The sequence below is a fragment of the Ascidiella aspersa genome, chromosome 2, assembly GCF_963924565.1.
Source record: "Ascidiella aspersa chromosome 2, kaAscAspe10.2, whole genome shotgun sequence".
Lineage (NCBI taxonomy): Eukaryota > Metazoa > Chordata > Ascidiacea > Phlebobranchia > Ascidiidae > Ascidiella > Ascidiella aspersa.
Genome location: NC_139448.1, coordinates 7,896,582 through 7,920,799, shown reverse-complemented (window position 1 = coordinate 7,920,799; position 24,218 = coordinate 7,896,582). Strand labels below are relative to the sequence as shown.

Genomic DNA, 24,218 nt, shown 5'->3' with positions numbered 1-24,218 from the left:
ATATCTATAGTTAAAATCATTTGATTTTATTATTGTTTATCCCAGTTAAAGCTGTGCTTATCGAAACAAATGATTTCAACAATAAGGGATATTGTTAACGTAAATTCACGGAAATCTTTTTTTATAAATTAAATTGTAATGGAAAAACGTACAAATTTATAATAGGGAAACACCCTTAAAATACCCCTTTCTCAAACCACAATTGAATTAATTTAAACAATTTTAAATATAAAAGTGTGACATTATATCATCTGTTTTGTTTAAATAGTACATGCTATTCGTACATCAAGCTTAATGTTAAATAATTTACAGGTAGAAGTGGCTTTCACTACTGTAATGACTGCCCAAGATAATGATTTCAAACGTCACGCTTTCCGATCAAGTTACTAAATTACTGTCATCAGAAACACTTTCTTTAAATCTCAAAACTTCTAACGCAAGAAAAGATACGAAAGTCGTAAATTCCAAAATTCACGCTGTGGAAAGAGTCACCAATATTTCTTACGATGAATTTTTCCGAGAATATCTTTCAAAAAATCGTCCATGCATCTTTCCTGCTGACATCACCAGGGATTGGAAATGTTCTTTGGATTGGAAACTGACACACAAACCGAACTTGGAACTTTTAGACAAAGCCTTCGGACATTTGACTGTCCCTGTTGCTAACTGCAGGTAATTTATGTTGATGTAATATTCTATTATGTTACATTGTTCAGGTTAAATATTTTCCTTAAATAAATGCTATCTTGTTTTAGAAAGTGTGAGTACAATGCTCAACCCAAGCAGGAAATGAAGATGAAGGATTTTATCCATTACTGGAAGGAAACCATGTCAAAAGATAGAAATAGTTCTAAAAGCTCCTTGTATTTAAAAGACTGGCATTTTTGCAGGTACTTTTTTAAGCAGTGTGCCATTAAAATTTTATGAACAATTTTATTTTTGATTTGTATTTTTTTTTCAAACCTAACTTAAGTGTGTTGGTATAAAGTGAAGTACCTGGATATGAACCCTACAAGCTTTCGGACTACTTCAGTTCGGATTGGTTGAATGAAGCTTGTGATGCAGAATGCTTTCAATGCAAAGAAGACTTCAGATTTGTTTACATGGGACCTAAGGGATCTTGGTACAATATTGTTCGTATTTTTGTATAAAGTATTGTTGTTATACAGTATAGAATGTTTTTTATGAAAATTTTGTACTGGGCAAATGTGTTTGTTCCATACAAAAAATATCTTTAGGTTTTATCTGTGCGTTCTTGTAATTTTTATGGTCAGTTTATTTTTTGTCAAAGGCACATTAAGTTTTTTTTAGGACACCCTTTCATGCAGATGTGTATAGATCGTACAGCTGGTCGGCAAACATATGTGGTAGGAAGAAATGGCTTATTTACCCAAAGGGAAAGGAGGCAAGCTGCTTTAAGATTCGTATTAATAATATTTGACAAATAATTAAATATTAACTGTGTGGTTATTTACCAATTTTTTTAATTTTTTTTTAAAATACATGGCCTAATTTTAAACCTAGTTAAATATTTTCCACTTTCTGTTTTTAATGTGTTATATTTATTGACATTTATGCAGTTGTTTGCATGTCTGTTTTTCGTTAAAGCCTGGCAATTAAAAATGGACCTTTTTGTTTCAAAAGGAAAAGTTGAAAGATAAACAAGGCGACCTTCCTTATGACATTAGTGATTATGTTGCCAATGCTGATCCTGAACTAAGACCCATTGAAGTGTACCAAGAAGAAGGAGAGATAATATTTGTTCCATCTGGTTGGTTTCATCAAGTACATAACTTGGTAAAACAAGGTTGCTTTTATTAATACTAAATCATGGAGATTGGAACTAATTTGAAATAAACATATCCCAACTGAACATGTTTTTAATAAGATACCTTACAAACGTATGTTCAAGATTGGTTTTATCTGTATCTGTAAACAACATTGGATTTGGGAAACTTTTTCTCGATGCAAAGCAAATATTACAATTTCAAAGAAAACCTATTCATAATAGACTAAAATTTATCAACCCCCAAAAATATGATAATTCCATGTTTGAATGCTTTGAGTATTTGTTTTTAATTGCTAAAGTTAAGTTTGGTGAATGAAAGAGGAGATTGTAAAGAAAATTCCTTTGTTTTTGCTCTATGCCGTTTTAGGCTTTTACCTGCATTTAAAAAGTAAAACAACTTCTCTCACTTAATGCTTTGAGCTCATAAAAGTAGGCTTTTAAAGATGTACCAATGCCTCAATATCCTATTTTTCAAGGAGGACACGATATCTGTCAATCACAACTGGCTGAACGGCTGCAATTTGAGCGAGGTTTGGCGTTTTCTGCAAAAAGAGCTTTCCGACGTTGAACGGGAGATTAGCGATTGCAGAGACACTATGACCAACAACGAATGGAATGCGCAATGCCAGGTACAAAATATTGCTGTAAAATTTACCTTTAGTATGTAGAAATTGATAGCAAAACATAAAAAAAAATTTCATTGCAAGCATGATGTCTGCATAATATTTCATTAAACATAAAATGACACCCGCTGCTAAATGTTTATCGGCTTTATGGAAGATATCCTTTCAATGTGAGCTTATCTGACAAAATTCTTACTAAAACTAGCAAATAGAAGTGTTTGTTTGACCGGTGGCCATAAGCATTCAGTGGTGAAAACTGGCACAACTAGCCGGAAAGTGGAAATATGGCGAAGACTACTATAAATAACAGGCAAAAAAGAAAGTATTTTCTAACTTTCTGGCCACTTAACATTGTTGATCGCCTGAAATCGGCAACAGAAAAGCAATCCCCTAACAGCAAACATATATGTCAGCTGCTCATGCAAATCAACAGCGGAATGAACACGTCCGACTTCTTGGCGATGCTAACCCTAATAGCCGGAAAACGGATGGCACAGGTTGGCAATCTCCTCAAGACCAAAGACTACCACCTATCGGGAAACGGAAGCAACAACGACCAGGACGCAATTCAACTCTGCCACGAAACCTTCTCAACCCTTGCGACTGCTGTTGGGCGCGAATCGAGCCAAAACACTCGATTTTCGGAGTTGAACCACTGTGTTTTTGACCTATGCTGCCTTCTCGCCACTTTGGCCGATTTTTGTCGACAGGAGCGGTTGTTAGCTGATACCATTGCGTCCGAAAAATCGCGCTCAAACGCAGCGTCGCTTTTTGCCGAACTTCGAAGTTGTTTGCTCGATTACACCGCGTACGTTTCTGATGGAACGACAGTGATATAGCGATTGTTGTGGCACATAGGGTCATTATTAGGGCGGTTATTTTTCGACTTGTCTCAAAAAATCAAAATTTTGTGACAATTTATGCATTAGGTCAAAATTTGTTAAAGTCAAAATCGATTAACATGCACATAAATCGTTTACAAAATAAAAAAGCTATAGTCAGCTTTTTAAAATTGTAGTTCAGTTAAAATTATATAAAAAAACAATAGTCTTGACTCTTGAGTTATATTCAACGCCACTTTAACAGTATTTGTATTCGCGAGCTGGCAGAATTAACCACCCATGTCACTTTATCGCATTAGGTTCAGCTCGAACTTTGTTTTTGCATTATATAGTTTTTATCTCTGATTTGGACAAATGTATAGTCCTTTTTTGATTGTGATTTGTAATTGTCCCATCTCCTATTTCCATAACTAGGTCTTTGTTCATTTTCTGCAATTATTTTTGCGTTGTATTTCGACTGCTTATACAACATTTTCTAAAATAACCAGTGTCTTGTTTTTCTTTGGCATTTTTATAAACAATTTTTATGATTTTCGCATAAACCCGAAAAAATAACTGATATGTGTTCGACCGGTAATCAGTAAAACATCAAAAACGTGTGGCTTACGACACAAGACACTAATGCAGTACTTCAAACAACAATATGCTGTTTAAATCAGTGATGAAATATAATGTTGGAAATAATACAAAGTGTACTATGTAAAACTTTTACCTCCAGCATTTTGTTTCTATAGATTTTATTTACTATCGCATTCCCATAGTAAGTAAGATATGCACAATTTGTGCATGTAATTGGTCCTTAAATCATGAACTCAATTTTAGGTTTTAAATACTAAAAGTCAACTAAATATAGCCCTTTAAGTTTTTGATTCCTCTATTAACTATATATTATCGTTTTTGTTACTACAAAAAAATTGTTTAAGTTGACGAATATATTTAGAAGAGTCAATATTTTACTTCATATCGAATTGGAATTGTTTTCTACTTATCGAAATTGTAGCTTTGTAACCCTTCGTTTAACCTGAATTATCCTAAAGATAAGCTGTAAACAATGAAAAAGCGGCTGTAAATCTACCTTTTTAAAGAAAGTCGCTAGTCCACAATGAACATGTTCTCCGTTTTGCCCATGGTAACGAAATTACTTTTACGTCAGGATTTACGTACAATAAAAAACGGTAGGAGACTATGTTGCGAAAAATACCACTGCGATTCACGCAATACATAATTTTTTAACTCGGAAATGGCTCCAAATAGCCTAGGCAACACCTGGTATGTTTCGCCAGTGGGAATGCTGGGATAATATTGGTTTACAAACTGCTACGTAACTTTGACTAAACAGGACTTGGAAAATGGCACCTTTGGTAGCCAGATTAAAATTGTAATTTTTTGCAAACAATTTATAAATGGGTACACTATGCACGGATCTGTAATGTAGCTTGATCATAAATTGCAAAGCCAAAAAGGTTGAGTAGATCGACATCATCTTAAGATGATACAAGTTGGTATCGAAACGTTTTAATCAAGATGATGTCGATCTACTCGACCATTTTGGCTTAGCAATTTATAAATGCAATTTTAAGTATTGTAAAACTATGTTAAACTATCCGGTTCATGTCTTTAATAGAATTTGAAATAAAGTTGCTTTGTAACATACTGATAACTGTTTTTGATTTATTAAACCAACCTTAAAAGCCATATGATCTACAAAATTAACATTTAAGTTAGCACTGCCATATAGTTTCATAAGCAGTAAAACAATGTGGCCAAATTTGGTGTATTTTATAGTTAAATTTCTTTGTGCAACACATCACATTTATTTAGGTTGCTAACTTGCTAGTAAGAATGTAGTTTGTCCTTTGCAGGTTAGAAAAAGAAAAGAGAGTGTACCACTGTCTCATGATAATGTAAAAAAAGCTTGTATATCACACATATTTCGCTGTGGACCATAACATGAACATCTCTGGTTTGATACTTCCATTAAAGATATATAATCATTAAAAAAAGATATAATCAAGGTTTATATTCTTTCAGGATTTTTTTGATGCAAGAATAATGATTGGTTTCGGCCTTGTTGTGAATACAAGTTTCGTTTTGATGATGGCCTTAACCAGGTAATGCGCATCGCTATCATCTTGCGACAAGTCCAGCGAGGTGTCGGAGTCACTGCTTCTCTTCTTACGATTCTTGACAACAACAGCAAACGGCTTTGCCATTTTGACCACCTTTCCATACAGGATGTGATGCCCGATAATTATGAACGGCACCCCCTTCTTGTTAAAGTGGAGATCTCCAATGTTCTTTCCAGCAAAGCCGTTTTCGTGACGAGATATCAGCTCACCCTGCAGCTCCAGCATAGTCCATTCTCCCAATTCTTCTGCTCTCCTAACCACGATTTGCACCATTTCTTTCTGCTAAGAGCATGTCAATTATTGTCCATAAAATATCAAGGTATAAACAGTTAGACAAATTGATTGCTTTCTGCTTTCTTTGTATATAAATTAATATGCCTACCAATTTCACTGCAGGGTTCTTTGCATAAAGGAGTTTAATATGTGGGTTTATTTATAATTAAAAGTTTTTACAATATATTAACGCATTAAGACATCAAAACATTTTTATTCTTGCACAGCAATACAATACAGAAACTTATTTATAAATTGGAACACTATATACGGATCTGTTCATAAGTTTAATGGTGAAAATAACGGCCCAAATAGACCAAAGTGTGTATAAACGGGTGCAACCGATGTGGCCTTCATATCACTGATGATGGCATTAGAAATTGCTGAAACGTTTGAAAATAAAGCATGTCGCTTTTAACGTCTATTTGGGCCGTTATTTTCACCATTTAACTTATTTATAAATATTATTTATTTATTTGAAAAACTGGTGATGTACTACTAGTTAAAATAAGGTTTTTTAAAGCTTACCTAGTTTATTCAGTCATCCAACTGTTGTTTACACAAATTTGAGATGATTGATAGCACTTCACACAGTTTTTTAATCTTTTACACCAAAAATATTGTTAAATTCATTATTTTTTAGGAACAAATGTCTATTCATTGAAAGTGCAACAACTAGATTATGTTAATATTTCTTGTTTTTAAATACAACCACATAAACAAACATGATGCATATTTTATTTATCGCTTATATAGAATATTTCCAAGTTGTACCAAGAGATATGAGAATGCCTCTTCATATTCTCAAAGTCAAGTTTTCCATGTTTAAACGTTTTACAGTAAAACAGGCTTGTAAAAGTGCCAACATGGTAAAATCTTATAAACAATTTATTTAAAAAAAATATGAGACAATAAAATGTATTATTTAGCAATAAAACTCTCTGAACAATAACATAAGTTTTGTAGAGTGAATGGAATGATATAGCTTTGTGAACTGTAAAACTAATTTAAGGAAATGTTAACTCATTATTGTTTATGTTGGTGAAAGCAAGTACACAAAACAGTTTATTTAAATAACGTGGTAGTTTTCCAATAGTTAAACAAAAAACGCAGTAGTGTTGACTGTTAAAAGGATCTGATTCTGGATGTTGTGTAACATTTGTTAGTATTAAAATGACAAATAAGCATAACAACGGACCGGTATACCTTCATATGACGTTTAATTTTAAAGTTAAGTAGAAGACATGCCACTAGTTATAGGAAGATATAAAAGAAAACTTTATTTACTCAAATATATTACTAACAAATGTTTCCCGCGCTTTGAAATTATTTGCTCCGAATTTATTTAGGGGACTTCCCTAGTCTAGTGCACAAATAAATTTGTGAAGGTAAAAACAGGGAGTCGAACCGGAACCGAACCGGAACTTTATGAACCGGTTTTGGGTCAATTTTTTCCGAACCTGAACCTGTTTTATTAAGATTTTAAGGAGCCGAACCGGAACTGAACCGAATAATTTGAAAGTACCTTAACCGAACCCGAACCTGTAAACAAAAGCGGTTCGCTCCAGCATGACGTCACAACTTCTATTTTACAGAGTCAAGTTACGCCATGTTCGAAATTTTATGAAAAAAATTATATTGTATCTGAACCGAAACTTTATAAACCGGTTTTGAAATAACGATGGTTGAACCGGAGCTGAACCGGAGCTGAACCGGAACTTTTAAATTCCTCGAAACCGGAACTGAACCGGATTCCGAAAAAATGCTTGAACCCGAACCGAACCTGATCCGTAAAAGTCAAACGGTTCAACTCCCTGGTTAAAAACCTTGGTTTAAAAGAAATTGGCGATTTATAATTTTATACCACCTTTTCTAATTTTGTTAACATGATTCCTAAGTGATTTACTTGACGCATTTTCTTTAAATCTGAAACCAACTTATGTCTTTTTATGATATAATGATCCGCTGATCTCTATGAAATTTAACGATTAAAGATTTTTGTCTGCGCTGGTTTAAAGTCATTTTAAAATATCATGACAAACTGTTAAAAAACATTTCGACAAAACTCGCCCAAGTCAGTTTATTTGTATAAAATATTTCAGGTCAAGACAATTTATTTGTCAAAGTGATTGAGTCAAGTTAAAAGGTGACTGAGTGCATACATTTTAGTCAGTTGTTATAAAGCTTAAAAAAAACAATTGAAAAGCGATTGTTTTATTGTGCAACGCAAAAATCATGCAACATCTAAAAAAAAAGTAAGAATCGCCCCAAATGCTCTACACTTTATTGTAAAAAATGCATAAACAACAATATTACTGCATAATCCAAAATGAAAATATATGCTTAATTGGCGTGCAGGTGCCACAGGTCTAACAACAACAGCATATACTGTAAACTATAGATGTTAATACACATGCTCATTTGCCTGATAAAGCGTAAAAAACAGCAAAAAAAATTAAGCGTACCTTCTCAGTATTTACGGACGGGACAAATGCATTATTGGGTATATAAAAGAAAAACAAAAAACTCTAGGGTGCAATGGGTGCATAGATCGGCACCTGACATTAAAATATTATACTGTTAAAACACAACTATTTGAACTATCCAGTTCTTGGATTCTGCTAAACCAGCAAAACAGTTTTCAAGGCGATTGAAATGCAAATCTCTACAACGAACAAATTAAACATCAAGGCATTCCAACTTAAAAATAAATTAAAATAAAACGTGGCCAAAACTTTTTTTTCTCGATTTAACTTGCAATTTGGGGTGTTTTATAATTGGGCATTTTTTCCAATGCCGATAACAACATTTTGGGCGGGAAATGTGACTGTTCGTGGTATTGAGCCACAGTTTTGCTTAAGCCCAATAATTAAGCTAGCCTATAAGTTGTAAACTACTTATTTCCCACAAAAGAATCTTCCTAACGTAGATATCCCTGCTTCACATAACTTACCAGATAAAAAACCTTAAATTAATTGGTATCTCACCGAAAGAGCGCCCATATTACGACGTAACTTCCAAAAATGGAAAAACAAGGCGTTGTTCGAAATATCTGCAGCGTTTTATGATAGTTGTGGTATCAATAAGCCAGCAGTTATAACGTACTTTAGAACGTGCTACCCGAAACTAATCGAACATGTCTAGGAGGTTGGTTTCTTTTTTAGCGCTCTGGCGCCGCGAAGCGGAGGAAATCTTTCGAGCGGCGCCACCTTGCGGCGAGTCCGTGCCGTTTGTGATGGAACAATGGTAGGACCACTCGCCCGGCCCGGCAGGCAGTGCATGGTCGACCACCTAAACAACACATACAAGTGAGAAATTTGTTCTTGATGCGTCTTGAATGAAACGCAGCTTGAAACAGCCAAGTTTTTGGAACGTACAGTTTGTCTAGCCCCGTTTAACGCCGTTCTATGGAATGGAAGAAAAACAACTGCACTATTACAGACCGTTTCGGTCACTCAAATCATATTTTAAAAATACTGCGTCGAACTGCAGTATCCTAAATCGTGTTTCTGTGTGTTACACTTGCACTTAGAGTCCGAGTAAGGCCACCAGCGTCACTAACAATATTCAGTGTTCCAAAAAAAGTTGAAAATGACTTAAGTCTAAGTCAAGTGATTTGTAAAATAGACAAGTCAAAAGTGAAGTTATATTTAATACATATTAACATTAAGTCAGGCTTCAGTCAAAATTAATGTCATTTTAAGTCAATTTCAAGGCGCCATTGGCAAGAAATGTTAAATATATGAAAATTAGTAAATTAATTATTTTACCCGTAATACTTTACCTCAGACACACTAAAATCAAGCAAACTTTTGTATGAAAAAAATTGGAGGTAAATAGCTTGTTTTTTTCAAGAAAACACTTCAAATGTAATTCTTTTGCCCATAGGACCCAAGTCACAGTCAAGTCATGTGTCGAAAGGCTCAAGTCGAAAAACGGTGACTTAAATGTCCTTAAGGCTTGAGTAATTACACCACTGACTTTATTAAACAAAGGAAATAACGGTAAGGACGGCGACCCCTCACAGTAAGCAGTTGAAGTTTAGACTTAAATCGTAAAAAGCACACTCACGACTTTCTGATGTGAGGGTACTTTAAGGGCGAACGAATCCTTGGCCCTCTGCGTAATGCAGTTTCGCGACTTGGAGCAGTCAACCATGCACTGGATTGTCCTGGAAGTCTGAAAAGTACGGGTTAGGGTTTAGTCTGTGAACCACATAACACATGAAATATGGGTTAGGGTTTAGTCTGTGAACCACATAACACATGAAATATGGGTTAGGGTTTAGTCTGTGAACCACATAACACATGAAATATGGGTTAGGGTTTAGTCTGTGAAGTACATAACACAAGAAATATGGGTTAGGGTTTAGTCTGAGAACCACATAACACATGAAATATGGGTTAGGGTTTAGTCTGTGAAGTACATAACACAAGAAATATGGGTTAGGGTTTAGTCTGTGAACCACATAACACATGAAATATGGGTTAGGGTTTAGTCTGTGAAGTACATAACACAAGAAATATGGGTTAGGGTTTAGTCTGTGAACCACATAACACATGAAATATGGGTTAGGGTTTAGTCTGTGAAGTACATAACACAAGAAATATGGGTTAGGGTTTAGTCTGTGAAGTACATAACTCACGAAATATGGGTTAGGGTTTAGTCTGTGAACCACATAACACATGAAATATGGGTTAGGGTTTAGTCTGTGAAGTACATAACACAAGAAATATGGGTTAGGGTTTAGTCTGTGAAGTACATAACACAAGAAATATGGGTTAGGGTTTAGTCTGTGAAGTACATAACTCACGAAATATGGGTTAGGGTTTAGTCTGTGAACCACATAACACATGAAATATGGGTTAGGGTTTAGTCTGTGAACCACATAACACATGAAATATGGGTTAGGGTTTAGTCTGTGAACCACATAACACATGAAATATGGGTTAGGGTTTAGTCTGTGAAGTACATAACACAAGAAATATGGGTTAGGGTTTAGTCTGTGAAGTACATAACTCACGAAATATGGGTTAGGGTTTAGTCTGTGAACCACATAACACATGAAATATGGGTTAGGGTTTAGTCTGTGAAGTACATAACACAAGAAATATGGGTTAGGGTTTAGTCTGTGAAGTACATAACACAAGAAATATGGGTTAGGGTTTAGTCTGTGAAGTACATAACTCACGAAATATGGGTTAGGGTTTAGTCTGTGAACCACATAACACATGAAATATGGGTTAGGGTTTAGTCTGTGAACCACATAACACATGAAATATGGGTTAGGGTTTAGTCTGTGAACTACATAACACGTGAAATATGGGTTAGGGTTTAGTCTGTGAACCACATAACACATGAAATATGGGTTAGGGTTTAGTCTGTGAACCACATAACACATGAAATATGGGTTAGGGTTTAGTCTGTGAACTACATAACACATGAAATATGGGTTAGGGTTTAGTCTGTGAACCACATAACACATGAAATATGGGTTAGGGTTTAGTCTGTGAAGTACATAACACATGAAATATGGGTTAGGGTTTAGTCTGTGAACCACATAACACATGAAATATGGGTTAGGGTTTAGTCTGTGAAGTACATAACACAAGAAATATGGGTTAGGGTTTAGTCTGTGAACTACATAACACATGAAATATGGGTTAGGGTTTAGTCTGTGAACCACATAACACATGAAATATGGGTTAGGGTTTAGTCTGTGAAGTACATAACACATGAAATATGGGTTAGGGTTTAGTCTGTGAACCACATAACACAAGAAATATGGGTTAGGGTTTAGTCTGTGAACCACATAACACATGAAATATGGGTTAGGGTTTAGTCTGTGAACTACATAACACATGAAATATGGGTTAGGGTTTAGTCTGTGAAGTACATAACTCACGAAATATGGGTTAGGGTTTAGTCTGTGAACCACATAACACATGAAATATGGGTTAGGGTTTAGTCTGTGAACCACATAACACATGAAATATGGGTTAGGGTTTAGTCTGTGAAGTACATAACACAAGAAATATGGGTTAGGGTTTAGTCTGTGAAGTACATAACTCACGAAATATGGGTTAGGGTTTAGTCTGTGAACCACATAACACATGAAATATGGGTTAGGGTTTAGTCTGTGAAGTACATAACACAAGAAATATGGGTTAGGGTTTAGTCTGTGAAGTACATAACACAAGAAATATGGGTTAGGGTTTAGTCTGTGAAGTACATAACTCACGAAATATGGGTTAGGGTTTAGTCTGTGAACCACATAACACATGAAATATGGGTTAGGGTTTAGTCTGTGAACCACATAACACATGAAATATGGGTTAGGGTTTAGTCTGTGAACTACATAACACGTGAAATATGGGTTAGGGTTTAGTCTGTGAACCACATAACACATGAAATATGGGTTAGGGTTTAGTCTGTGAACTACATAACACATGAAATATGGGTTAGGGTTTAGTCTGTGAACCACATAACACATGAAATATGGGTTAGGGTTTAGTCTGTGAAGTACATAACACATGAAATATGGGTTAGGGTTTAGTCTGTGAACCACATAACACATGAAATATGGGTTAGGGTTTAGTCTGTGAAGTACATAACACAAGAAATATGGGTTAGGGTTTAGTCTGTGAACTACATAACACATGAAATATGGGTTAGGGTTTAGTCTGTGAACCACATAACACATGAAATATGGGTTAGGGTTTAGTCTGTGAAGTACATAACACATGAAATATGGGTTAGGGTTTAGTCTGTGAACCACATAACACAAGAAATATGGGTTAGGGTTTAGTCTGTGAACCACATAACACATGAAATATGGGTTAGGGTTTAGTCTGTGAACTACATAACACATGAAATATGGGTTAGGGTTTAGTCTGTGAACCACATAACACATGAAATATGGGTTAGGGTTTAGTCTGTGAAGTACATAACACATGAAATATGGGTTAGGGTTTAGTCTGTGAACCACATAACACAAGAAATATGGGTTAGGGTTTAGTCTGTGAACCACATAACACATGAAATATGGGTTAGGGTTTAGTCTGTGAACCACATAACACATGAAATATGGGTTAGGGTTTAGTCTGTGAAGTACATAACACATGAAATATGGGTTAGGGTTTAGTCTGTGAACCACATAACACATGAAATATGGGTTAGGGTTTAGTCTGTGAACCACATAACACAAGAAATATGGGTTAGGGTTTAGTCTGTGAACCACATAACACATGAAATATGGGTTAGGGTTTAGTCTGTGAACCACATAACACATGAAATATGGGTTAGGGTTTAGTCTGTGAACCACATAACACATGAAATATGGGTTAGAGTTTAGTCTGTGAACCACATAACACATGAAATATGGGTTAGGGTTTAGTCTGTGAACTACATAACACATGAAATGTGGGTTAGGGTTTAGTCTGTGAACCACATAACACATGAAATATGGGTTAGGGTTTAGTCTGTGAACTACATAACACATGAAATGTGGGTTAGGGTTTAGTCTGTGAACTACATAACACATGAAATGTGGGTTAGGGTTTAGTCTGTGAACTACATAACACATGAAATGTGGGTTAGGGTTTAGTCTGTGAACTACATAACACGTATAGCTTTCGTAAAAACGAAGACAAGTCTCGAACATCGAAGAATAAAACTATTATTTCAAAGTCACTTTTTTTTTTACAGAAATATGCTGTTGCTACCAGGCATAGCATATACTGAAAATAAGTTATTTATTTGTTTACCCATGTTTCTGCCACCTATCCAGGTACATTCATCAACAAAGGATAGTTCCTATATGTACTGCAATACAGTACTAACCAAGGGTTGTTATAAATAGTTTTTGACGGGCTGGATTCCATCGGTCGACTTAGGGTTGCGGTTAGGGATCGTTTTTATTTGGTCTTTGGCGTTGCGGTCCGACCCGATGCCAAATTAAGTGAATTAAATGCCCAAACAAGAAAAAATAGGCCGAATTAAAACGTTCGAAGGTCATTTTTCCAGGTTATTGCGCCAAACTTTGCTTCAGGGTTAGGAAGTTTAGTTAACCGCATTTGTTAACCTACTATATTGTTTGCTAAATTTACCTTTCGATGTTCAACACGGTACAGTAATTACTCCATCGCTAAATCTGTACTAGGGATGTCCAATACTTTTAAAGGTTGTTTTGCCCGGGTTATTAAACCAAAACTTGCTTTAGAGCATACATTTCGTTACTTCCAATTATTTTCACCACTATAGTTTTTGATAAATTCAACTTTCGATGTAGAAATAACTACGTTGGATCGTATATCATGGCTACAATTCCCCTGTTAATTTGTTTTTTAGTCGGCACAGATAGCACCCTAAAGTATCGCATAAGTATCTATAATATCACTTCACAGTGAGCATCGGCTCCGACCCGATATTCTTGGGCATCCCTAATGCTAGGGCAACAGCCACCAATTACTGACAAACCCAAATAACAAGGACCCAAAATATTACAATTTCCCGATAAGTTTAGGCAATGGAAATAAACGACCGCCACTAACTTATTTTACCCTAGTAATATCATTTTTTGTCCACCAAAGGTAGACTTAACTAAAAGAAATTAAGTAAAAGTAAAGAAAGTAGGTAAGGGTTGTAACTGGGTTCTTCCCATTGGCCAAGAAATAAGTCGATATTTTCTGAGCAAGTCAGTAGTGGTCTGAGTCCAGTCCTCTGACAACCTGTGTCCACTAAGGAGCAGGTGCCGCCACGGAGGTAGGGCCCGAGCTAAGACTGCGCATGGCAGAAGGTTAAGATTTTAACATTTTGTTTGTGGTGGTGGGTAAGTAATAAAGTATAGTTGTTAAATATAGGTAAGTATTGGCTGAATGTTTAGTTATTTTAGATTTTGGTTACGCTGCCCTTCCCAAACAACAGCTTTCAATAGAAAAAAAGGCAGGATTCTACTGAATTAGGTAAGACATCCACAATCCACAGAGAGCCAGTGTTACGTGTTTATCAACACGTTAAACACCCAAATTAATTAATTGCCACAAGCAAAATCTTAGAGTTCATTAAGTTATTTTACGATGTGATAAATAGGGTTTTAGATTACGCGTTTTAGCTTTCGTTTGCCAAATATTTTCTTCAGTTACATAATATCATATTTGATGATGTAAAGTTTTCCGTATTGTTGTGTGTAAAATTCCTGAGTTTTCCTGCTTCAGTTCGCCTCGTTTCAAACTTGACATGTAACCTTTAATCTCGTAATCTATAACTGTCAGTGTTGAAGGCGGTGTTCTCACGTTCTGCAAAACAAGCCACTCGTTTTGCTGGCGTCTGACTCCCGCTGCAATTGGCCTTAGAATGGCCACTGTAATGCCTAAGCCATGTTTTCAGAGTGCCGGCCAGTCTTATTGGCCAAATATGACGTAACTTTCGTGCTCTTTTATTCCTACGTATTGGCTATATACATGTCGTTTCTTAGCGGCTTTGGGCTTTTCTCTAGAGAAGTCTTTTGCGAAGTCTTAGCCGACAGTCGCTGCAATAGGCGGTGGCTGTCTGTCTCACATTAACTTGAAAATTAATATACGTTCACTAATGCTATTTAATAACGTTTTACTGCACATTGTAACAATATACTTTTGATTGGTATTTTAGTTGTGGTTTTAACAGGTAGCATATCGGACCAGAAACCTTTGCAAACAACAAGAACTCGCGCGGTTACGACCCGCCGGGCAACTGTATGGGGTCAGGGGCCAGGCCCTAGTGCACAGGTCGCGGCGGGGCGTATAACGTTTTAAGGGGGCGCAACAGCCAGTAACCTTAAATAGTTCGTAGCGTAATAGTTGGAGATTGTATTAAGACGTAATAAGAATATCAAAGCCCAAACAGAAAATAGGTATCATTTTAAATGTTTCGATTAACTCTTTATTCATTTTCAACATCGTATTCAAATATAATTTACTTTAATAAAAAATAATTATCAAAATCACCTTGTTGTCGAGCACGGTTGTGGTGCGATGCTCGTTGCCGTTCACGTACCACACTAGCCCGTCTGTGCTCGCCAGTTTGTGCGTCACGTTCCGCACGAGGGCGCTCTCCACAAAGCCGGCGCCCATTTCGTCATCGGTGGCTGAGGTCACGTGATCGACGCTCAGGCTGCCAGCGCAGTCCTTGGTGTAGACGTGCAACTCGAACGGACAGGCCTGAGATTGTGATAGGTATAAAAGAGGGGTTATGTTAGGTAAAGGGTCTCCTACAGCAGTACTTCCCAACCAGTGGGACGCGAAGCTATTTCAGGTGGCATTTCTAAATTTTACAGTTTTCTTTTCGATCGGGAAATTATTGCATTACCATTACCTAACATTTATGCAACAATATCGCAATACGTACAATTAGATGTGTTGTGTCGCATGAACTATTTCAGTAGATACGCCAGTAGTAAAGATGCAGGTTCTATGTAACTGTTAATCTTATTTCCCATTAGTTGCATTTCAAATTGTTCCTAAACAATTTGGTCATATCTCATTGTGGACCGCACAATAAAACTTGTATTAAAAGTTGGTCGCGAAATGAAAAGGTTGGGAAGCACTGTCCTACAGTAACTACGGGCCGCTTGCCAGATCCGGCCAGCCGATTTAATTCCTTCGGCCTGAGATATATTCTCCGAAAGATCCTAAAATGCCGTTGTTAGCACACTATTAACGGAAATGTTTGTCGGATGCACGCTAAAGCTAAATTTTGATGGAATTTTGAACTAAATGGCAATATCACGAAACTCACTATTCTTTTTTAATTTCCTTCGTTTTAATAATTATGTTAAAAAAAGGTTAATACAAACTTTTATACCCGGCCCGCGAACTCCAATCTTTACAGTTATTTATAAAAAAGCTGACTTCACTTCAAAAACTTCTAACACTAACCGCAAATACGGAATCATTAATTTCAAGTGAATAAGTACCAAAACACAACTGTTTTAAAACTACACGGGACAACGTTTAGAGATTTACTTCCACAAAGGGTAACGCAAGGGGATAATTTACCCCAACAAAAGCATTGTGAATATACTGATTTTATTGTCGCACTCAGAAAGAAAATAGGACTTACACAAAATAATGTTGTGCAATTAATAAACCACAAATGTCGACAATTCCTGGAATAGCTTTATGAAATCAAAAAATTAAAAAAGCTTAATCCTATCGGATTCATTCCACAACAAAGTAAAAAATACCATTACGACCTCGACAGAAAATAGATGACCAAGGTATGCGAAATAAATCCCCTTAAGTTAAAAAAACGTGCAAAAATTATCAAGTATGCCAGACTCACCTGATCAAGCTCAAGGCTCCCGCTGTATCCCATCCCCTTGATCATGTCCATGAAGTCCTGTTGCGCTTCAAATCCGTCTTCCTGCGCTTGCATCAGATGAAGACCGACGAATCCCTCGCGTGTGATTTGATCGTTCTTAACCTCCACTTTGTCTGACGAACATATTGTCTTATTTTTTGGACAACAACACACATGTAGAACATAACGTGAAAGTGGGCGTCAAGCTTGGCGGCTTACCAAAGTTTGGGTTTTTATGATAAACATTTTTTGCTTTAGATAGAAATCGTATTGTTGGTCAATAAATTATATGACACCCTTTGAGTGGATTGCTGAGTATCCGCCATTTTAGTTGCGCAAATTGGTGAAATACAGGCTGTAGAGTCGAAGCCGTACTAGGGTCGTTCCTAACCGACTTCTCACTCCTATTAAAATACAAGAAAATAACTTTTCACCAACCGACAACGACCTGCCAGGTTTCATCATCCACCTCTTCGTCTACTGTGATCTTCTGGTACCAGTTGAACTCGTCCCTGCTAAGCAATCCGTTGCCGTCCAAGTCGCACATCTCGAACACGTCCGATAGTGCAGACCTAAGTGGTTTTCATAGGGTTTATAGTAGGGGACTGGCCCATTGCTGGCACGCTGCAGATTTGGATTTCTAAAAATTTTAGTCTGCGCCCCTTTCAATTACCCATATGTTTGGCAGAGGTAAGTAAACATTTTAGTTGTCTGCCTTTCTGCGCGCAATTGTTGAAGTTATGTAACTTACTTTCCGACTCTGTTTTATACGTTTTTACATTTCGATATCAAAACAAAAATAAAATGGAAAATGAATAGGCTTAAATAAGGATGTAGTCCTATTTATTAGAGTAGCTCCGTACACGTTTGGGTAGAACGGATATCGTATAACCAGCATCGATTCTAAGATTTCAGCCACTTAAACTATTTCATTTATTATATTTACAGTAGGATATCTTTGCATGGCGGCCGTGGCCTAAACTAGTAGGTGTCGGGCATTGCTTTGATGAGACTAACATAATATACGCAAGTCGCAGTCAAAGAGCAGAACCACAGCAAAAACTTAAACAATTGTAACAAATTAAATTTATGAATTTTAGTAAAATAGCTCTAACAATTTGTGCAAAAGTAAATCAAAACATTTTTTGAATTGAAAAGTAAAAATTTAAATAAAAAAATGCGTTCAAATTTATAACTTTGAAAAGCAATACAACGGTGTCGTCATTCAGTTAAAAAAACAAAATGTATTATTTTATATTTTAAATTTTGACACCTTGCCGACTAATTTTCGTTCGAAGCGGTGCGCTTCTCAAGCTATTTCAATTTTCTTCTATCGTTGGCATTATGTGTTCTGTTGGAGGGCAAGATTCTGGTGTTAAATCATATACTAAGCTAACCTACATCCAACAACCAACAATACAATTTGTTGCACAATGGTTGGAGGTCGTAGTAAAATGTAGTATTATATCAAAGTCCATACCGAAGGAGGTTTCATTTTGACCGCTTCGAATATCTCTCTTTATAATAAAGAGATATTCGAAACAATTTACCTATTCAACAAACCTGTAAGCCCTGGACAACTGGAACTCGTTGTTCTGATCCTTGCGCACAAGTTGCATGTCCTCGTACGGTTCGTTCAGTCGAGGTTTGAGTCGACAACCAGAGGTGAAAGGCACTACTTTGTATGTTCCGCTGCGCAGGTCGCCACGCCAGCACCAGTTCTACGCGTAACATTGAAATAAGGCTATTAGGTTAGTAACTTGGGTACACTATGCAAGGATCTGTAATGAAACTTGATAATGAATTGCAAAGCCAAATTGGTCGAGTAAATCGACATCATCTTGAATAAATCTCCGACTATAGAAACTCAGAATGACAACGATCAATACATAATTATGTGATATTTGACTTTCTTACCAGTTACATTAACTGAAGATGATACAAGTTCGTATCAAAACGTCTTAATCAAGATGATGTCGATCTACTCGACCTATTTGGCTTTGCAATTCATTACAAGGTTTAGTGTCGTACTTTGATTTATGATAATTATATGAAAGTTACTGGAACGCATGAGTTTCTCTTTACAGAAGCAAGTGTTTTAAAAAGAAATTCGACTACAGAAATAAAAAACCCTCTATGGTTGTTTATAAATTCCATTAAAGTTAAAGGAATCCGATCAACGTAAGGGTCTGAAACAGGCAACTTTGCCACCATTGCGTTTCAGGGGTGAATCAGAAAAGATTTTCATCAAAAGAAATAAAAATTCCTGTTATTCTAAACAAAAAAAAAATGCCAAAGGTTCACTTACAAGGCCTTCCTTCAATTCCGTGGCAGCAACTAGGGTGCTTTCCCCGTTTTCTGACTCTCTGAACACGAAGACTCCTACGTCAATCGAAGACTTTAGCTTATCTGTTAAAAAAAAGGGTTTTACTATTTGTCCATTTTAGGCTTGCCATTTTCACAAGTCTAAAATAAAAAATAAGGTAATATTAGTATATTTTTTTATAACCATATTACATACTCGGCATATGTTAGGACAAAATAATGAACTGGTACATAAAACCAAATATGTGCAGCTCGACTTTGTGACCGTAAAGGTCCTTTGGCTGCCCTTGTGTTATTCTTTATGCTATTTTTTTTAAATGTTTGTGAAGTACAAAAATTAATTTGAATCTTGAATGTTGATTATAGTATTAGTCATCACAAAAAAGGTATTGTCACAGGCAACAATATTAAAGTTTATTTTTAATTTTTACTAAACTTGATTGGGCGCAAAATATATACTTGAAAGTTACAATAAAACTTTTTAAATTTAGCCAAAAAAGGCCAATTTAAAATAGGTCACATTCCCTGGCCAAACGGACCAAGCGTGTTTACGTTACAAACATCAACTATAGCTTCTAACCTTCTGTGCTAGATGCCGTGTAAGGTTTGATGGTGATCCACACGTTGGAAGCAAATGGCAGTTCCAAGTTGTAGACGTGGCTCACGATGGTCGGGCCTTCGTCCAGCAATAGACAGCCCTTGCTGTGTGCGTGGTTCCATCCCTGAGGATATAAGTGCAAATGTAGACCTCGGGTAAAGCAATGTTTAAAATATTTGAACTGATGAATATGCTGTTGATAACAGGCGCAGTATACTGAAAAGAAGTTCTTTCGCTACTTATTTATTTTATGTAAAAAGGCGTATCGTTATGGAATCCAAAACCATTGACAGCAGGTTTCTGCCTGTCGGTCACTGTTTCGCTGACGCGTATATAAACAATAAAACTGAAAGTTTAAAACCCGAGTGTAACCAGAAACAGACATTTTTAGGAAAATAAATCTATTTGACTAAGTAACTGACGATGCCAGTGTAAGCGAAACGGTATTATAAACGTTGAGTTTGGTTGTTATTATGCCTGAAAGTTTTAATTTAAATTTTCATATTGCATATTCGCATCAGTAATGACGTAAATTAGTAACGGACTGCAGTACTTTTCCCCGACTATCGGGTATCGCAATGAAAGATGGTATCGTTTTGGACGGCCTGACTTTTTCCCGAAAGTATCAAAAATTGGTTTAGGAATAAAACACGGAATCGAACATACCTTGATAAAAGTATAAAAAAAATTGTAAAATTCCGCAGAGGTAAAATCACACAAACGAGCGTTTCAACAAGCGACCAAAACACTTCCATACCTTCAGGCTCTTGGGCTGTTCGCTCTTAGCTTTGGCAGCGGGAGGCGAGCAAACGACCTTAATGGCGTCATTCAGGCGCTGAAGGACGACCGCTTCTTTCCTGGACGCTGCAGAAGCCGAGCTTTGACGGGACGAAGGCCGTTCATCTTCGAAGTTTTGCTCGTTCTGGTTGTTGACGCGATTTACAGCAGAACCAGGCTTAGAAGTGGATCCTGAATGAAGCATATAGAATCTTAGATTTCCGTGATGCTCGCGTGGCTTTATAGTGCATTGTTTTTGTGGTTGATTTTTTAGTGCACAGTTCTGCATATCCAGCCAATGGGTCTATCTTTCGTTTTCTTTATTTTTATCTTGAAATGTAGATCTAGTTTAATAAGAAATTATATTTACTTGCCAGCCGTAGATATGGACTATGTAACTTGTTCTAAATTTAAAGTGCTTTAAAAAACGGTATATTTATTTGCGGATACACTGAAATCGGTGAGCAGACCGTGTGCGAAGAAGTTTATAGCATTTTTGCTATCACATCACGTCACATCACAACACATTAAGCCAGTGGGCTGGCTGTCTCTTTTTTTAATTTATCTTGAAAATACTTGTGTGGTTTACAAATAGTTATATCTACTTCCTCAGCTAAACTTAGGGCACAAATCAGCAGTAAAATAGACTCTTCAACTTTAAATATTAAATACGTTGACAAGGCTTGGAATAATAAGTGTCTTCAGCACCTTGTGCATTGTATTTAGGATTCGTGGCTGATTTTTTGGTGCAAAAAAGGCAAAACATTGAGCCTATTCGCCAAGTTGTCTTTTTTCTCATTTTTGTTTCTTGAAAGTGCATGTGTGATTTACAAAAAAATTATAAAATGCTTCTAATCTCTTAGGGAACAACTCAGCTGTGAAATGGACTCTGTACTTTTCTCTAAATACTGAATACATTCGATCGAGAGAGTCCTAAGACATTACTTTTTAGGGTGCAAAAAAGTTGCGTTTTTCAACGTGCACCAACCTAAGAAAGCACATTTTAAACTTGTTAAATGTTACTTAAAACTTGTTAAATGTTACAGGCATAACGCACATTATGTGTGTTTGAATTCACAATTGGTAAAGATATTGTCAAATGATATAAAGCACATTGGGTGTGAATGTCGCTTACTTTGTTTGCTTTAAAAAGAAATTATAATTTTTTATAGGTTTGAGCAATCACACACAGCCGTTCTGTAACATGCACAAATTGTTGATAAATAGGTTGATGTTTTTGTTACTTTATCATATCGCTGCATGCAAAACAAAACTGAGATGCAAAGAACGAATTATATGAAATAAAAAAGTGGTAATTAAACTTGCTAGTAGTATGTCAAAATCATGAATCTCAGTTAAATATAAAAAAGTTCTATAGTTTTTAACAAAATAACTTACTTTTTGCTGGTACAGGCCTATTTGCAGATGAGGTATACGGATTTGAGTGGGTTGGTTCAAGCCTTTGCATATTCAAGTTCTTACATTGATTTGAAGTTGAAAGCATCATTGATGAAAACTAAGAAAACACAATGTTTAAGGATAAATATTTGTAAAACAAATGCAATTTATCTAAAAAACACTAAACTTACTACAAAAAAAAAAGTTGCTATATGTTTGTCTACATTAATTCCAATTTGTATAAGCTGTTTCTAGTTTTTTGTTAAACCCAAAATGTACCTCTTTGTAATCCAATTTACCATCGTTGTTAACATCAGACATATCAAGTATCTTCTTGACTTCAGAGTGTGTCATCTTTTCACCCCTCTGTTACAAATCACAAAATTAAGTTGATTATATAAGTTTTTTTGTCAAAAAATAAAAAAAAATGGACTGTTAGTTTAAGGAATTGTGAGGAATAAGTTTAGATGGCCCAGTTCATTACAGAAAAACATCAGATTCCTGTCATCCTATTTATATATTAATTAGGACTTTTGGATGGCACACTTTAATTTATTTAGTATATATATATATATATATATCCTTTACAATATTTTTATCACTACAGGCAGCAATTAGACACTATAAAAATATCTTACTGATGTTAGCATTTTGTACAGCTCTGCCTCCGAAATGAATCCATCACCGTTGATGTCGATTCTCTTAAAAGCCGATATGAGTTGTGCCTTGCTTGTGGATTTCATTTCTCTTGTTAACTTGCAAAATTCCTCGAAAGTTACTGCACCTATATGACAGAATAATGTACAGTCATAAATATTTCTAAATGTGTTACATTTAAAAATTGTACATAAATTATGGTATTTTTTGTAGGTTGTGTTAATTCTATTATAGATACCGGTAGCTTAACAGTTTTTATCAAGTAATACACCTTAAATTGGTGTAGTACTTGATGTTATGATCATTACCTTCTAATATTGTGCCATATAAAATTCTATTGTATTGAACATAAAAAAATAATTTCTAGACTGTTTAATGTACTTATAACTGTGATTTTTAAAATCATATACCTCCACAATTTGACCATATTGCATTTATTTGCTTTCCGGTCGGATTCTTTCCAGCATATTGCAAAACTAAAAAAAGGGTTAGATAAATGTCAAATAACATTAAAGCAATTAATATATAGGTATTTTTACGACAACAAATTAGTCTATTTTTTACTGCTCTTGTAATACTTGTAAATTACTTTTTATATGAACTTTTTGTCACCAAAATATTAAAAAATATGTTTTTTAATAAAAAAATTAAAAATAGAGCAAAACTAATTTTAATTTTTTACAGTATTTGTTGAAAAAACAAATAACCTTGAGTTAATTCTTGTCTGGTGTGAATACTTTCGTCAACGGTTTCAACAACCCTTAGATAGGCAGCCCTGCTTTCTACATCGTCGTTGTTGATATTGGCTCGCCTTCCGTTTGAAAAGCTGCGTTCGGACTGCAAACTTCCTTTTCTGCTGCCAGGCATTAGTTGTTTTTGCTAAAAAATGTGCCGAAATGTGTATTTAAAACAATATATTTTTTTTCTTTCTTTCAGCAGCGTCGTATTTCCAAACCGTTGTTATGAACTACACGCTTGACTGACCCATCTTAAAAAAGTAGCATAAAAAAATTATGAAAAATGCCTTAATAACTGATGAAAGAAATAGTACTTACCATGATTTATATGTATTAATCAAATAGGTTATTATCTGTTTTTTTAACTAAGAAAACATGAGATACGTTACTGATAGCATTGATCTTCGGAAAATAAAAAATATAATGTCCAATTAAAATTAATAAGCCTACATACGACACTCTTAGCACAGTTGTGTATCTTTTATTCCCACTTTTCTGCATTTTATATTGAATAAAAGTATATTTTGCGTTGCAGAACAAATTTTAAAGACTTTCTCTTTAAAACAGTTCAACGGTCGTTCGTTTTGCTTGGTTGCGTAGGCGACGCTTGGAACGCTTTGGTCGTTGTTTTGCGTTATTCGTTACCCTACGCTTGCCTTCAAAATAGATTTGCGGTTTTGCTTAGGGTGAAGCTTATTTGCGATCTTGTTCCGTTGTGTTGCTTTGTTTGCCT

At 35.6% G+C, this 24,218-nt stretch overlaps 3 protein-coding genes across 5 annotated transcripts; 1 reads left to right on the top strand and 2 right to left on the bottom strand.

Annotated features, from left to right (window-relative positions):
• Positions 1-249: 249 nt before the first annotated feature.
• On the top strand, positions 250-3,643 carry LOC146163382 (2-oxoglutarate and iron-dependent oxygenase JMJD4-like). Of its 2 annotated transcripts, none has more exons than XM_083382129.1 (7): positions 250-672; positions 756-890; positions 989-1,123; positions 1,312-1,405; positions 1,645-1,797; positions 2,266-2,418; positions 2,826-3,643. In XM_083382129.1, the coding sequence occupies exons 1-7, from the start codon at positions 353-355 to the stop codon at positions 3,249-3,251; spliced, it is 1,416 nt and encodes a 471-aa protein (XP_083238255.1). In that variant the 5' UTR covers positions 250-352; the 3' UTR covers positions 3,252-3,643. The 2 variants fall into 2 exon arrangements, with proteins under 2 accessions (XP_083238255.1, XP_083238256.1); XM_083382130.1 differs by having other exon boundaries at positions 2,846-3,214.
• Positions 3,644-3,804: 161 nt separating this feature from the next.
• LOC146163381 (chromosome transmission fidelity protein 8 homolog) lies at positions 3,805-6,308 on the bottom strand. Of its 2 annotated transcripts, none has more exons than XM_083382444.1 (2): positions 6,185-6,308; positions 3,805-5,662 (listed from the first exon to the last, which is right to left on the bottom strand). In XM_083382444.1, the coding sequence occupies exon 2, from the start codon at positions 5,654-5,656 to the stop codon at positions 5,282-5,284; it is 375 nt and encodes a 124-aa protein (XP_083238570.1). In that variant the 5' UTR covers positions 5,657-5,662; positions 6,185-6,308; the 3' UTR covers positions 3,805-5,281. The 2 variants fall into 2 exon arrangements, with proteins under 2 accessions (XP_083238570.1, XP_083238569.1); XM_083382443.1 differs by having other exon boundaries at positions 3,805-5,665; positions 6,185-6,307.
• A 1,502-nt stretch (positions 6,309-7,810) lies between these two features.
• Positions 7,811-23,686, bottom strand: LOC146163380 (EF-hand calcium-binding domain-containing protein 7-like). Its single transcript, XM_083382204.1, has 14 exons — positions 23,456-23,686; positions 23,159-23,224; positions 22,730-22,875; positions 22,371-22,457; positions 22,092-22,209; positions 20,674-20,885; positions 19,899-20,040; positions 19,302-19,402; positions 18,557-18,714; positions 17,432-17,565; positions 16,976-17,127; positions 15,640-15,852; positions 9,728-9,835; positions 7,811-8,947 (listed from the first exon to the last, which is right to left on the bottom strand). The coding sequence occupies exons 1-14, from the start codon at positions 23,613-23,615 to the stop codon at positions 8,783-8,785; spliced, it is 1,962 nt and encodes a 653-aa protein (XP_083238330.1). The 5' UTR covers positions 23,616-23,686; the 3' UTR covers positions 7,811-8,782.
• Between the last annotated feature and the right edge of the window lie 532 nt (positions 23,687-24,218).